Here is a 15,577-nt window from a genome sequence, read left to right on the forward strand (position 1 = left end):
GCCACTTAAGGAATTCAGTCACCTCCCAACCTAGAAAGGGTCAAACGGCACCAGGAGTTGCCTGATCACAGATGAGGAAACTGACGCTCCAGAGCAGAGGCGCTTCTCCACAGCCCAGGAGTAGACAGTGCCAGGGCTGGGCTCTGAACCCAGCTCTGCCTGTCTCCCAAATTGAGTGAAATGGGTGTTCAGCACCAGGGTCCAGTTCAGATAAGAGAATCCTTGGATGAAGAGGCAGCCTGGGGCTGGGACCACCCCAGACAGCATGACCAGGAGGACTTGCCCCTCCCCAGATCTGCACTCTCAAACAGAGAGGAGGATGGGAGTGTCCACAGTGAACCTGTCCTCCAGGTGGAGAGACTGATTTTATAAAGAAGAAGCTGGGTTCCTGAAAACTTGTCATCCCAATAAAATGCCGAGGCAGTAGGCCACCACTGGACTAGGAGAGTCAGAGCAGCACTTGTTCTAGGCCATGAGATTGGGCAGGATTTGGGCAGCTGGGGAAGAAACAAGGAAGACTCTCCAAGCAGAGTGTCCAGTGGGAGCAGAGACCAAAGTGTGGGGAAAATACGCAGTTCTATCAAATGCCTTGATTAGAACCACCACACTCACCTGAGGCTGGCAGATGTCATGGGGGCCCTGAGTCACCCTTTGGGGGGAAATCAGACTCCAGGCAACATGAAACCATTTTTCTGTGTCTCAGTGATAGATCCAGCAGTACAAGCGGGGACAGCCACTCCCAGGTGCTCCAGAAGAAGCTTAAAAGGTATGCCAGGTGGGCAACAGAAGGTGCCAGGCAAGAGGGACTGTGGCAACTGCAGCCCCCATCTTCCCAGGGATATAGAAATAATCCAGTGCCAACCAAACTCCCTGAAGCCATAGATACAACTGAAGGACAAAGGACTCCCAGGGCAAGGGGCTTATAGCCAAGATGTGGAGCAACCCATGCAGACAGTGGCAACAGATCCTTCCTCCATGCTGGCTCTTGTTGTTGTTCACTCAGTCCTGTCTGACTCTTTTCAACCCCATGAACTGCAGCACGCCAGGCTCCCTGTCCTTCACTGTCTCCTGGAGTTTGCTCAAACTCATGTCCATTGAGTCGATGATACCATCCAACCATTTCATCCTCTGTTGCCCCCCTTCTCCCTCTGCCCTCAATCTTTCCCAGCATCAGGGTCTTTTCAAATGAGTCAGCTCTTCGCATCAGGTGGCCAAAGTGTTCGAGCTTCAGCTTCAGCATCAGTCCTTGCAAAGAATATTCAGGGTTGATTTCCCTTAGGATTGACTTGTTTGATCCCCTTGCTGTTCAAGGGACTCTCAAGAGTCTTCTCCAGCACTACAGTTCAAAAGTGCTATATTCATTAGTGGTTATTCCTCAAAACTAGTTCTGTGAGGCAGGGGTACTGTCCCATTCTACAAGGAAACAGTCTGAAACCTGGCCAGATGAAACGTCTCACCAGAGGCCACATAGCTAAAATGTGGTGGTAGGCAGTTTGAACCTGAATCTCCCACCTCCCAGCTCAAGGTTCTATTTTCATCTCACTGTCCTTAGCACTTGCTGAGCTAAAGTGACCAGATGTCTCATCATGGGCTCATTAATAATGCCTGAGTCACCAGTCCAACATTGTTGGGAAGGTCTGTTATTGCCTACATCCAGGGGAATGCTGAGGGAGGTCCCAGGTGAGGCTGGAGAACCTGGCTGTGTATTATTGCAAAGCACCTTGGGCCCCCAGGGATGCATCTGTCCCTTGGGCTTGGTCCCCTAAGCCCATCTTATCTGTGTCCACAGCCGTGCCAACCGTGACATCATCCAGTACAAGAGTGGGGTGTGTAACACCATGAGGGCCAAGTTTTACAGCGTGGCCCAGGAGGCTGGCTTCTGTCTACAGGATAAGATGGAAATCCTCATGAAGTAAGAGCACACGTGTATCCATTCACTCAAAGGACATTCATCTGGCACTTAGTATATAACCACCAGATGCTTGGTGTTGGGACGATAACAGGGAATGAGAAGGACATGTTCCCTGCCCTCAGGGAGCTTATAGTCTCCTGGAAAATATGGGCAGAGACAAAACAGCTGAACTGATAGATTTATAGGTACAATTTATAGTCACTGCTCCACAGTAAGGGAAAAGGGCTCTAGGAGAAGGAGTGAAACCATGAGGACCTAATGCAGACTGGTAATCCAGCAAGACCTCTCTAAGGAGGTGGCATTAAGGCTGAACCCTGACAAGTTGAAATTTATCTCAGAGACTTTGTTCACTTGTGCTCACTTAGTCATGTTCGACTCTGTGGCCCCTTGGACTATAGCCCACCAGCTTCTGCTTCCTCTGCCCGTGGAATTCTCCAGGCAAGAATACTGGAGTGGAGTGCCATTTCCTTCTGCAGGGGATCTTCCTGACCCAGCTCATGAACCAAACCCTAAAATGCTGGGAGAAAAGGGGTGGAAAAGGTAGAGATAAGGCTGGAAGTTGTCATAGGGGCTGAACAATCCAGAGCCTTAGGGGGTAAGTCACTCAAAGGACTTTATTCTGAGTAAATGGAAAGCCATCGAAATGTGTATATGGTTGACGGCATGGTTATATTTGTAATATAGTCTCTTTGGAGAGAGAAGATATATGCACAAGATGATGAAGGGCATGAGGAGGAGAGGAACCAACATGAGTTAAACACCTGCTGTGAGTCAGCACTAAGCTCAGCACTATACACGCATTATCATTTACTCCTCACCCCTGGGATCTAGGAATAATTATTTTCCTCCATCTTATCGATGAGAAAACGGGAAAGACAATCAAAAGTAGAGAGAGAATGAGGACTGATTAAAAAGTGGACTGGGTTTGGTAAGACAATGAGCATTTCAGGACCTTGGAGAGAGCTGTGGCTTCTTATGCCCAAAGCCCGCTGGTATCTTACAGGGTAGCTGAGAGGGTTAAGAAGGACCTCAAGAAGGAAAAGGTGTTTAACTCAGATCTCTGAGGGCAGCTAGGAAGGTAAAAGAAAAAAAGTATCTGATTCATCTTCCTCTTTCTCATACCATCTGTGATGCAGGCGCCAAGAAGAAAGAGGTATCCAGAAGTTCCTCTCTTTCAACCTTGTCTCAAATTTCCAAAAGGATATAGCCAAAATGAGACACCAAGTCTCCACGGTAAAAGCCGATGCAGAAGAAATTGCAGACCACTGGTAAAGATCCTGAGAGCCAGATAAGGCAGTCCCTGGGAAGGGTAAAGGCGTACTGGTGTTACAAAGTTACATTCAATCCCATTATCCTCAAGGCAGAGAGGCATCACTCCAAAACTGTCCTGGGGCCCCAGGAGGGCCCCCCTCCCAAAACAGGCTATATCCAGAGTATAATCAGGCAAGAAACCCCACAGTTCCTGAGCCACAGATAATCTACCTAGCTGCACTCTCCATATTTACCTTCTGTTTGCTTCAGCTTGCAAATATAGACTCACTTGCCAACCCTTATAAGAGAAGCAGAAGAGGCAAATCAATCTGAAAATACCAACAGATCCTGAGGTCTATGGGGGGAGAACTATATTCCCCAAATAACTTAACTCTTAATGATACAAAGCCAGACAGGCATACCTCAAGAACACTGTGCCCCCAGCACAGGGGTGATAATAAATACAACACAAAATATTGCAAATTGAGTGATTCCTGGATGGTAGACACCCCTCCTAAGCACTTTTCATGAATTATCTATTTTATTCCCCACAAAAATCCTGAAGGGTACATATTACTCCCCACTTTACAAATCAGGAAACTTTAGGATTTAAACCCCTGTCTGACCTGTCTCTATACTTATCTGCAATATAAAATTGGAGTCTGATTTCCCACACCTCCATCCTGTCAGGGTGAGTAAATCAAGATCTTAGAGTAAGATAGGAAAGCCTAAAAATGTACCAAGAATCCCTTCAACAGTTTTAATAATGCAGAATGGGAGCTTACAAAGAGATCAGAATAAATATATAAACATACATCACAAATATAAAGCAGTATGAGCAGCCACAATGTATGATGGATGATCAAGTTTTTATTCAACTTTTTCTATAATCAGGGGAAAAACCCATTTTCCACGAGATAACACCCCTACCTTCACCCACACCTGAACCTCTAGGTTAGAACCTACCTTTTTCCCACTGTCTCAAGGACACATTCCCAAACTACCTTCACATGCTGTCATAATATTAATTTTTTTTGTTCAGTCAGTCATGTCCAACCCTTTGCAACCCCATGGACTGAGGCACGCCAGGCTTCCCTGTCCTTCACCTTCTCCCAGAGTTTGCTCAAACTCATGTCCATTGAGTCAATGATGCCATCCAACCATCTCATCCTCTGTCCCTCCCTTCTCCTCCTGCCCTCAATCTTTCCCAGCATCAGGGTCTTTCCAGTGAGAAGGCTCTTTGCATCCAGTGGCCAAAGTATGTTCTTAAAACCCACTGAAACACCAAAATCATGGCCCCTGATTGTTCATTTTCAGGAACATGGAAAATACACATACACAGACACATGTCCTCAGCAGCTGGTATGTGAGAACCTCTTGCATCCTAGAAGGTATCCCACAAGTGTGTCTATGTCCTCCTTGGCTCAATTAACTCTCGAAGAGTAGCTTCAGAACCCCAGTATTTTTCCTTCCTTATAACTTTAAACATTGTCCGCTTGGCAGAAGAATCATCAATGCCTGTCTTTAAAACATGCCCTTAATTTTCGTTGCCGTTGTTGTTTAGTTTCTAAGACATATCTGACTCTTTTTGACCCCATGGACTGTAACCTACTGGGCTCCTCTGTCCATGGGATTCCCAGGCAAGAATACTGGAGTGGGTTGCATTCCCTTCTCCAGGGGATCTTCCCATCCCAGGGACTGAATCTGTGTCTCCTGCATTACAGGTGGATTCTTACTGCTGAGCCACTGTACAAATCATGACTCTGGTTTTTACTATCCCTAAAAACAAAGACTTGCCTGATCTGTGGACACTTTACATTGAGTAGGGAGGAAAGTTCCCCAGATGAAGACTGTTGCTACCCTGGAGACATCCCAGGAGTGGTGGAGAGAGAGAGTGGAGATGAGGTCCTTTGGGTGCCCAGACCATCTGCCAGCAGTTTCCTAACTGATCCTCTCCCCTTGGAATTGAAGGTACTTTGACCTGCTGTCCAAACTCCCTGAGGATCTGAAGAATTTCCGCCCTGCAAGGAAGATCCTGGCAAAACTGCAGAAGTTTGGGGAAAACCTGGACCTGAGGATCCGACCGCATGTCCTCCTAAAGGTGCTCCAGGAGCTGAGAGCCTGGGAACTGTGCTCCCCGGACATTGCAGTGGCCATTGAGGTGACGAGCACTTCCTTTCCCTCATAACACCCCAGACGCACTCATTCTGGCCTCTCAACATCCAGGCACTGTTGAAGTTTTTCAGTTGAGTTCAGTCGCTCAGTCATGTCCAACTCTTCATGACCCCATGAATCACAGCACACCAGGCCTCCCCACCACCACCAACTCCCGGAGTTTACTCAAACTCATGTCCATCGAGTCGGTGATGCCATCCAGCCATCTCATCCTCCGTCGTCCCCTTCTCCTCCTTCCCCCAATCCCTCCCAGCATCAGGGTCTTTTCCAATGAGTCAACTCTTCGCATGAGGTGGCCAAAGTATTGGAGTTTCAGCTTTAGCATCAGTCCTTCCAAAGAACACCCAGGACTGATCTCCTTTAGAATGGACTGGTTGGATCTCCTTGCAGTCCAAGGGACTCTCAAGAGCCTTCTCCAACACACAGTTCAAAAGCATCAATTCTTCGGTGCTCAGCTTTCTTCACAGTACAACTCTCACATCCATACATGACCACAGGAAAAACCATAGCCTTGACTAGATGGACCTTTGTTGGTAAAGTAATGTCTCTGCTTTTCAATATGCTATCTAGGTTGGTCATAACTTTCCCTCCAAGGAGTAAGCGTCTTTTAATTTCATGGCTGCAGTCACCATCTGCAGTGATTTTGGAGCCCCCAAAAATAAAGTCTGACACTGTTTCCACTGTTTCCCCATCTATTTCCCATGAAGTGATGGGACCAGATGCCATGATCTTCGTTTTCTGAATGTTGAGCTTTAAGCCAACTTTTTCACTCTCCTCTTTCACTTTCATCAAGAGGCTTTTTAGTTCCTCTTCACTTTCTGCCATAAGAGTGGTGTCATCTGCATATCTGAGGTTATTGATATTTCTCCCGGCAATCTTGATTCCAGCTTGTGCTTCTTCCAGCCCAGCATTTCTCATGAGGTACTCTGCATATAAGTTAAATAAGCAGGGTGACAATATACAGCCTTGATGTACTCCTTTTCCTATTTGGAACTAGTCTGTTGTTCCATGTCCAGTTCTAACTGTTGGTTCCTGACCTGCATATAGGTTTCTCAAGAGGCAGATCAGGTGGTCTGGTATTCCCATCTCTTTCAGAATTTTCCACAGTTTATTGTAATCCACACAGTCAAAGGCTTTGGCATAGTCAATAAAGCAGAAATAGATGTTTTTCTGGAACTCTCTGGCTTTTTCGATGATCCAGCAGATGTTGGCAATTTGATCTCTGGTTCCTCTGCCTTTTCTAAAACCAGCTTGAACATCTGGAAGTTCACAGTTCACGTATTGCTGAAGCCTGGCTTGGAGAATTTTGAGCATTACTTTACTAGCGTGTGAGATGAGTGCAATTGTGCGGTAGGCATTGCCTTTCTTTGGGACTGGAATGAAAATTGACCTTTTCCAGTCCTGTGGCCACTGTTGAAGTTTCTTAAAAGGCATAAAAGCCTTCATGGAACTCATCATCCAATAGAAGAGGCATTGTCCTGTGACCTTGATTGTTCAATTCCAGGGGACATTATATTCTATGTAGATGATGCCCCCGGTAAACTTGGAGTCTTTGGAGAAACCTAAATGAATGGACATGTGAGTGCAATAACTGACAGTCATAGTGAGCAGCACCCTGAATCTTGCAACTAAAATCGTGGCCTGTGGACCTCACATTGGTGCGTGTTAGAAACGCAGCATCCCAGGCTCTGAACTGTATCTGACCAGCTCAGCGTCTGTGTTTCAGTGAGATGCCAGGTGACTGATACACACAATAAAGTTTGAGGAGCCCTGACTTAATGTAAATGTAGAAGAGGCTTCTCTGAATGAGAGCCCCCTGAGGGCGATGACTTTTAAGCTGAGATCTGAAAAGGCAGCAAGCTGAAGAGAAAGGGAATGAGCAGGTACCCAGGCCCCGGAGGACAGAACTTGAGCTGCTAGAGGGATTCAGTGGCAGTCAATGGCTCTGGAAGGAAGAGAGCAGGAAGGTGCACGGTTCCCAGGGGACCAGAAAGGTCAGCGTGTGCAGATCTCCGAAGGTCAAGTTAAGGATTTAGGTCTTTATCTGAAGGGTGCTGAGGAGCCTTACAAGGGTCTGCAGTAGCAGCCTACCTTCCCCACCTCCCCTAGAAATTCCTGGTGCCCTATTCCCTTAGGGAAAAAGTGTAAGTAGATGGGGAGCGGAGGAAGGGCCCCCCAACTAAGGTATTAACAGATGTCTGTGGAGTCACTTCCTTAATTTTACGTGATGGCAAATGTACATTTTAATAGGGTTTTAAGTGTCTCAAGACAAAGAAGTGACTCAAATGGTGGCTTTCTTGGGCCTCTCAGTGTTTCCATGATGGTCTGGCCCTTCCACAGGCTGACCTGGCTTGTGTATGTGGGCGCACGGTCAGGAGTGGAGGCAGGGAGAAATACCCTGTGGACAAGCTCAAATGTCCAGAGTCCGCTTCCCACATCTCGTGAAGCTCTTTCATGGGAGAATCTGGCAGGCTAGCCTGAAACTAAGTCTCTAGGGCATCTTTCCAGTTGTGGGGTGTGCATTCCACCTGCCACTTAGAGAAAGATTGAAGGCAGGAGAAGGCGACAACAGAGGACGAGATTGTTGGATGGCATCACCGACTCAATGGACATGAGTTTGAGCAAACTCCAGGAGATGGTGAAGGACAGGGAAGCCTGACCTGCTGCAGTCCATGGGGTTGCAAAGAGTGGGACACGACTCAGTGACAGCTTATGGAAAAGGCCGTTTCTGAGTGGGTGAAAGGAGGGAACTATGGATGTGGATGCTCCCTTCTCTGGGCTGAGTTTTATTAGCCCTAGCTCATAAAAGTTAGCATGCTCTTCTCCCAGTAGAACATCACAGAACTTCTGTTAACCTGTATGTGGGGAGTCTTTTAACCTAAAATTTATGTGAAACTCTGTGCTTTGTGTCTTAACCCTTTCCTGGAAGCAAGCCTGTGGCTGTCTTCAATTCTCAAGGGAGTCTGTGAACCCAAAAATGTTTATGGACAAATGACTTTTTTAAAAGATATTCTGCAGTAGAAAAGAGAAAAAGATGCAGACAGCTGGATTTTTCTGCTCTTCCTAGATTTCTTTGGGTCAGTACTGACAAAAAGGGACTTAAAATTAGCCTGCTGAACTAGGAAACTGGAAAGAGGCCCTTTTCTTGATTATGAATGCCTGAGGGGTTGGAGGTATCCTGGGCCCACCAGCCTCAATCATAAATCTTCTGGGATCTTCTTGGGGAGGGTAGGGGGCACGGAGTCTAGCTTTCAGACCAAATCTGAGGCTGTCATGTGTCTGCCCCCTTAGTTTGTGCGAGAACACATCATTCATATGCCTCAAGAGGATTACATCAGCTGGCTGCAGAGCCGGATCAACATCCCCATCCGGTCCCAGAGTGCCCAGACGTAGTGGGCCTGGGTCGACCAGTGACCCCAGTGGAGGAGGGCTGTCTACACCGTGTGCCTGCTCTCATGGAGACTCATTATCATCTGGTAGGATCATCTGGAGACCAGATTCTGAAAACATTCTAGGGGGAGCTGCTCCCAGGTGGAAGCCCCCTTCTCCCGCACACACCAGCCTCAGGCTCCCAGCCTCTGGTGCTCATTGGTCCAGCCTGACTACCTACACCCTCTCCAGGATCCTTCCCTCTTAGCCTTCTCCTCAAATTCTGGATAATAAAATTGAGTTGAATGTTTGCTGTCCGGCTGGGGAAAAGTTGGAGGTGTGGAATCTGGGCGTGGTATTGAAATCCTAATAGTAACATACAGTTACCATTTATGAATATGCACCAGGCCCAGTGCTGGGTGATGTTCTTGCCTAATAATCTCACAACTACAGTTAAGTAGGTGCTGATGTTATGCCCATTTCATACCATTAGAGCTAGAGTGTAGTTTTCAACTTTATGTATACTGTCCTAGATAGAGATGAGTGCGTGGGTTGGTGGGTGAATGGATGGAGCACTTCCCAACAAGGCAAGTGATGTGCAAGAAAATCTCATCCTTAAGAGTCCTTGTAATATCTTGTGTTGGGTTTGGTTGTACAAGGAAGCTTAATTTCCAGTCATCTCAAAATTGTGTGGGTTTATTGCCATTTAACCTCTTTTCTCATCTTCGTCTTCTTTTCCCATCTCGGTCTTCTTTCCCCCTACATCTTACTAAGTTACAGGACCTGTAGTCATTTTAACTGTCTCACTGACAGCCAAACTGAATGAACAATTAAACAACTGGACTTGATTATTGGAATGCTCATATAGGCTGGACCCCAGCGTCTCCCCATGATCCAGAAGGGGTGGAAAGAAGAGAGTTGAACTATTTTTCTGTCTACGCAGCATCTCACCTATTCCATTATTTACTCTTTTTAGTCAATGAATATTTATCAAGAACTGAATATGCATCAACCAACCAAGTTCTAGGTTCTAAGGGTAGAGCAATGACCAAAGCAGACAAAGTCCCTGATCTCAGATAATTTACCTAGAGACACAGGTCAGCAAAGGGCGATGGAGAGGGCAGAGGGACTACATGATATCCACGGTGGTACTCTTTGTTTAGTGTGATGTCGTGACAAGCCACTGGGGTGTAGAGGTGAGATGCACTCTATAAGGAGGCTGCTCAGTTAGGAGATTCTAAACTCTGTGTGTTCAGTCACTCAGTCGTGTCCAACTCTTTGTGGCCCTGTAGAATGTAGCCCGCCAGGCTCCTCTGTCCTTAGGATTCTCCAGGCAAGAAGTACTGGAGTAGGTAGCCATTCCCTTCTCTAGGGGATCTTCCTGACCCAGGGACTGAACCTGGGTCTCCTGCATTGCAGGCAGATTCTTTACCATCTGAGCCACCAGGAAAGCCCCTAAACTTTTCTGTATTAAATCAGGATTGGGGTGAGGGAGAGTGGAGAAGAAAGAAGGAGGGCAAAGGCCAAGAGGCAAAAAGAAACTCAATGTCATCTGAAATAACATATGTCTGGCTGGACTGTAAGGTCAGGTTGGTAGTGAGCACAGGGAAGGAGAGGAGACAGAGGCCAGGGAGGGAGGTAGAAACCAGAGTTTTGAATCCCAGGGACGGGGGAGCCTGGTGGGCTGCCGTCTCTGAGGTCGCACAGAGTTGGACACGACTGAAGCGACTTAGCAGCAGCAGCAGACCATGTTAATTTTCCCTGGTGGCTCAGACAATCAAGAATCTACCTGCAGCACAGGAGATCCAGGTTCGATCCCCAGGTCAGGAAGATCCCCTGGGAAAGGGAATGGCAACCCACTCCAGTATTCTTGCCTGGAGAATCTCAAGAACAGAAACAGGCTACAAGCCACAGAGTCTCAAAGAGTCAGACACAGCTGAGTGACTGTTTTCTTTCTTTCAGGCCATGTTAAGAATTTTAGGCCAACTTACTGGCCATGGGGAGCCAGGGAAGGATTTTCAGCAGGGGAATAATCATACTTCCATTCAGGAAAAAAAAAAAATAACCACTGTGTGAGTGCAAGGCAGGGAACAGGGTGCTAAGATACGGCTGCCGTAGCAGTGATTATAGGGAGCACATGACACTGGGGCCAGGGAGATCCATTAAAAGGATATTTAAAGGTGGAATCAGCAGAAGTCGGTTTGGTGTATTACAAGTGGACAGAAGACACAAACATCGGGAATCATGTCCGATTTTCCAGCTCAGACCACTGGGTGGAAGTTGGTACCTTTAATGTAGCAGAAGGAAAGGAAGAAAAGAACATTCAGAATGAGAAGGTAAGGAGTTCTATTTTGTGCATACTGAGCGGGAGGTGCTTGTGGGGCAGTCAAGTGGGGGGGATTTAAAACTCAGGAGAGTGGGTGGCAGTGGAGACAGACATAGGACCTCAGCATCCTATGGGTCATGACAGTTAAAGCAGGAAGTGGGAGGAGAGGGCAGAAGAGGAGAGTGGAGAGAGGGTCTTGAGGACTGGGTTTGCGAAAAGCTTCAAGCAGCCATTCACAACCTAGCACTGACAGAGGGACCGCTTCCTTCCAGACACTGTGCAAAATGCTTGCTGTGTGTTATCTCATTTCTTCATCATCATCCTGCAAGGCAGGGCTGCCCTGCCTTCCAGATGGTGAAACGGAGTCTCCAAAAGGTGTTTTGTGCCCATGTTCCGCTAACTCTGCATTCCCTCCCTTTTGCTGCTGCCCTCTGACCCTGCCGCCCAGCCCCGATTATATGAGACCAGGAGGTCACTAAAGTTACTTTGCTTTTGGAACCATGCCCCCAGGAGTAGCTCTAGTGATGGAACTTCCTAGCATCCCGTTAACTTACTTTTACTCTGTGTTCCACAGTTTGCATCCTACTTGACGGTCACAGCATACCATACCAATGTGATCATTGTTATAATCCCCATTTCACAAGTAAGGATGCTGGCACTTGAGGTCATTTGCCAACAGTCACATAGCCGGTAAGTGGCAGAGCCAAGTCTAGAACGTGTCTGTCTGTCTATCTTAGGCAGGGGAGACACAGTTGAGACTTACTCCACCACACTCCACCCTTCTACTCATCACTTCCCCAGCCTATTTCTCAGAGCTGTAGCTCCATCTAGTGGTGTGTATTAGTATTATCCTTCCATTTTGCTCTCCAGGAAAGTATTTAAAACCTGCCAAAAAGGAACTGGGCAGGCATTAACAGCTTCACTTCAGTTCAGTCGCTCAGTTATGTACAACTCTTTGCGACCCCATGAATTGCAGAACGCCAGGCCTCCCTGTCCATCACCAACTCCCAGAGTTCACTTAAACTCACGTCCATCAAGTCGGTGATGCCATCCAGCCATCTCATCCTCTGTCGTCCCCTTCTCCTCCTGCCCCCAATCCCTCCCAGCATCAGGGTCTTTTCCAATGAGTCAATTCTTCGCATGAGGTGGCCAAAGTACTGGAGTTTCAGCTTTAGCATCATTCCTTCTGAAGAACACCCAGGACCGATCTCCTTTAGAATGGACTGATTGGATCTCCTTGCAGTCCAAGGGACTCTCAAGAGTCTTCTCCATCACCACAGTTCAAAAGCATCAATTCTTTGGTGCTCAGCTTTCTTCACAGTCCAACTCTCACATCCATACATGACCACTGGAAAAACCATAGCCTTGACTAGACGGACTTTTGTTGGCAAAGTAATGTCTCTGCTTTTCAAAATGCTATCTAGGTTGGTCATAACTTTCCCTCCAAGGAGAAAGCGTCTTTTAATTTCGTGGCTGCAGTCACCATCTGCAGTGATTTTGGAGCCCCAAAAAATAAAGTCTGACACTGTTTCCATTGTTTCCCCGTCTATTTCCCATGAAGTGATGGGACCAGATGCCATGATCTTCGTTTTCTGAATGTTGAGCTTTAAGCCAACTTTTTCACTCTCCTCTTTCACTTTCATCAAGAGGCTCTTTAGTTCTTCTTCACCTTCTGCCATAAGGGTGGTGTCATCTGCATATCTGAGGTTATTGATATTCCTCCCGGCAATCTTGATTCCAGCTTGTGCTTCTTCCAGCCCAGCATTTCTCATGATGTACTCTGCATATAAGTTAAATAAGCAGGGTGACAATATACAGCCTTGACGTACTCCTTTTCCTATTTGGAACCAGTCTGTTGTTCCATGTCCAGTTCTAACTGTTGGTTCCTGACCTGCATATAGGTTTCTCTTCAAGAAAATTAGAGATAACAAGGGAACATTTCATGCAAAGATGGGCTCGATAAAGGACAGAAATGGTATGGACCTAACAGAAGCAGAAGATATTAAGCAGAGGTGGCAAGAATACACAGAAGAACTGTACAAAAAAGATCTTCACGACCAAGATCATCACAATGGTGTGATCACTCACCTAGAGCCAGACATCCTGGAATGTGAAGTCAAGTGGGCCTTAGAAAGCATCACTATGAATAAAGCTAGTGGAGGTGATGGAATTCCAGTTGAGCTCTTTCAAATCCTGAAAGATGATGCTGTGAAAGTCCTGCACTCAATATGCCAGCAAATTTGGAAAACTCAGCAGTGGCCACAAGACTGGAAAAGGTCAGTTTTCATTCCAGTCCCAAAGAAAGGCAATGCCAAAGAATGCTCAAACTACCGCACAATTGCACTCATCTCACACGCTAGTAAAGTAATGCTCAAAATTCTCCAAGCCAGGCTTCAGCAATATGTGAACTGTGAACTTCCTGATGTTCAAGCTGGTTTTAGAAGAGGCAGAGGAACCAGAGATCAAATTGCCAACATCCGCTGGATCATGGAAAAAGCAAGAGAGTTCCAGAAAAACATCTATTTCTGCTTTATTGACTATGCCAAAGCCTTTGACTGTGTGGATCACAATAAACTGTGGGAAATTAGCAGCTTAGGCAAGGAGTATTTACTCAAAGGAAGATCTTTTACAACTTAAGTAGACTAGGGACTAGAAGGAGGCAATACATCACCCCCCAGCTCCCAAGCTCAAAGAAGAACCTTGGGGAGAAGTATTTTTGCCATAAGCATTTCATCAGAACCATAATTGAGTACCTACTATATGCCAAGCCCGTGTCAAGCAGTGCCCTGTCCCACAGCTCTGACTGAGCCACCTGCATGGTTATCTTGAGAGTATTTAAAACCTCATGTGCCCTGGAAAGGCTTTTTCTGTAAAGGAACAGGAGCAGATATAGCAAATATCTGCTGCATATTCTTTTTATATACATGGCCATTTAAAAATGTAGAAACCTGAGATTGCAGGTCATATAAAAATAGACCACAGGTCATATTTGGAGCATGGACCAGAGTAGAACAGAGGGATGGACATGTAAGGTAATCCGATAAAAGTCAACCTCTGATCTTGTGTTGGAACTGGTGAGAGCAAAGAGCTTTCTGCTGGAATTAATGACAATAAGGATAAAATAAGTCTACAGCTTCCAAGAGCCACCACACAGACACTGCCAACCAGGAGAGGAAAATGAAGTTGAGAAATGGAGTAAGAGAGGTCTCAAATCTCGGTTACACCATGAGGGTACCTGGATCAAGTCGGACCTTTGAACTGTTTAGTTATGTGGACAAAGCCTGCTTAATATGCCAGATTTGGTTTGGTCTCCTTCACTTGCAACAAAAGGATTCCTAATTAGAGAAGAGGGATCCATGTGTAAGTGTGGCTAAATTCCAGACAGCCCCTAGGAAGGGTCCTTCCTTTCACAGGGCTAGTGGCACAGTAGTGGGAGAGACTGTCTTCAGATACATTGTGCAGGTAAAGCAAAGAGAAAAATCAGAGTTAAAGCCACAGCATCAATCAAGAGACAGAGGAAAGGCTAGGAACACAGATGTTTTATCACTCAGCTTTGCAGCAGCTTTGAAAATGTCCATTTTGCTTTAAAAGAGTATAAAATACATCTAAGGTGGGGGTCATTATCAGAGCCAACCTTCCTGTATGTGATAGAACGTGCTGGATAGGTGACATCCCAGCTCCATGGTCTCCAAAGTGGGAGGTGAGGAGGTAGAAGGGGTGGCCCTGTCAACAAGGATCCATTAGGGAAAAGATGATATTGGAATTTACAGTTAACTAAACTAGTAATTTAGATGTGGCTGGACTCCGGAACCTTCACTCACACTATACTGAGAATGGTCCCATGCATCTGGTATCAGTTAAGCCAGGAAACCCAAGAGGAGAGGAGAGAATTCCACAATATAAAATGGTTAATCATGGCATCATTGTCTTCTCACCCTCAGTCTTCCAATAAACTATGATAGTTCTTTTTTTTTCTATTTTTAATTGTTTTTTTTAATTACAGTTAACATATAACATTGTATTGGTTTTAGGTATACAGCATAATGACATATATATGTAAATTGTGAAAGGATTGCCAAGGCTAGATATTATCCATCATCAACTCACACAATTATTTTTTTTTCTTGTGATGAGAATTTCTAAGGTCTACACTCTTAGCCACTTTGTCCAATATGGTAGCCATTACTTGCTTGTAGCTACTGAGCACATGATATGTGACAGGTGCAAACTGAGCTGTGATATAACTGAAAATATACACGGGACTTTGAACACTTAGTATGAAAAATGTGGGATATCTCATTAACATTTTTTTAACATTGATTGTATGTCAGAATGATAATATCTGGGGTATATTGGGTTAAATAAAATGTTGTATTAATTTCACTTGTCTTATCTTTTTAATGTGACCCATGCTGCTGCTAAGTTGCTGCTAAGTCACTTCAGTCGTGTCCGACTCTGTGCGACCCCATAGACGGCAGCCCACCAGGCTCCCCGTCCCTGGGATTCTCCAGGCAAGAACACTGGAGTGGGTTGCCATTTCCTTC

The 15,577-nt window shown here is 46.0% G+C and overlaps 1 protein-coding gene across 8 annotated transcripts in view; it reads left to right on the forward strand.

The window, feature by feature from the left end:
- Positions 1-15,384, forward strand: part of CCDC60 (coiled-coil domain containing 60) — a 177,229-nt gene extending 161,845 nt beyond the window's left edge. For 5 of the 8 annotated variants that reach the window (XR_011467445.1, XR_011467442.1, XR_011467447.1 and 2 more), the window contains 7 exons: positions 704-766; positions 1,790-1,912; positions 3,049-3,180; positions 5,135-5,324; positions 8,630-11,043; positions 11,608-11,723; positions 12,935-15,384. Coding sequence is in view for 1 of the 8 variants with exons in the window: in XM_070386131.1 (XP_070242232.1) it covers positions 704-766; positions 1,790-1,912; positions 3,049-3,180; positions 5,135-5,324; positions 8,630-8,731 (610 nt within the window). In the remaining 7 variants the exon portion in view is untranslated. Of the gene's footprint in view, positions 1-703; positions 767-1,789; positions 1,913-3,048; positions 3,181-5,134; positions 5,325-8,629 lie in introns of all 8 variants that reach the window. The other 3 variants (XR_011467443.1, XR_011467444.1, XM_070386131.1) reach the window with 3 other exon arrangements.
- The last annotated feature ends 193 nt before the right edge of the window (positions 15,385-15,577 follow it).

Source organism: Bos mutus, chromosome 17 (assembly GCF_027580195.1).
Source record: "Bos mutus isolate GX-2022 chromosome 17, NWIPB_WYAK_1.1, whole genome shotgun sequence".
In the NCBI taxonomy this organism is placed as follows: domain Eukaryota; kingdom Metazoa; phylum Chordata; class Mammalia; order Artiodactyla; family Bovidae; genus Bos; species Bos mutus.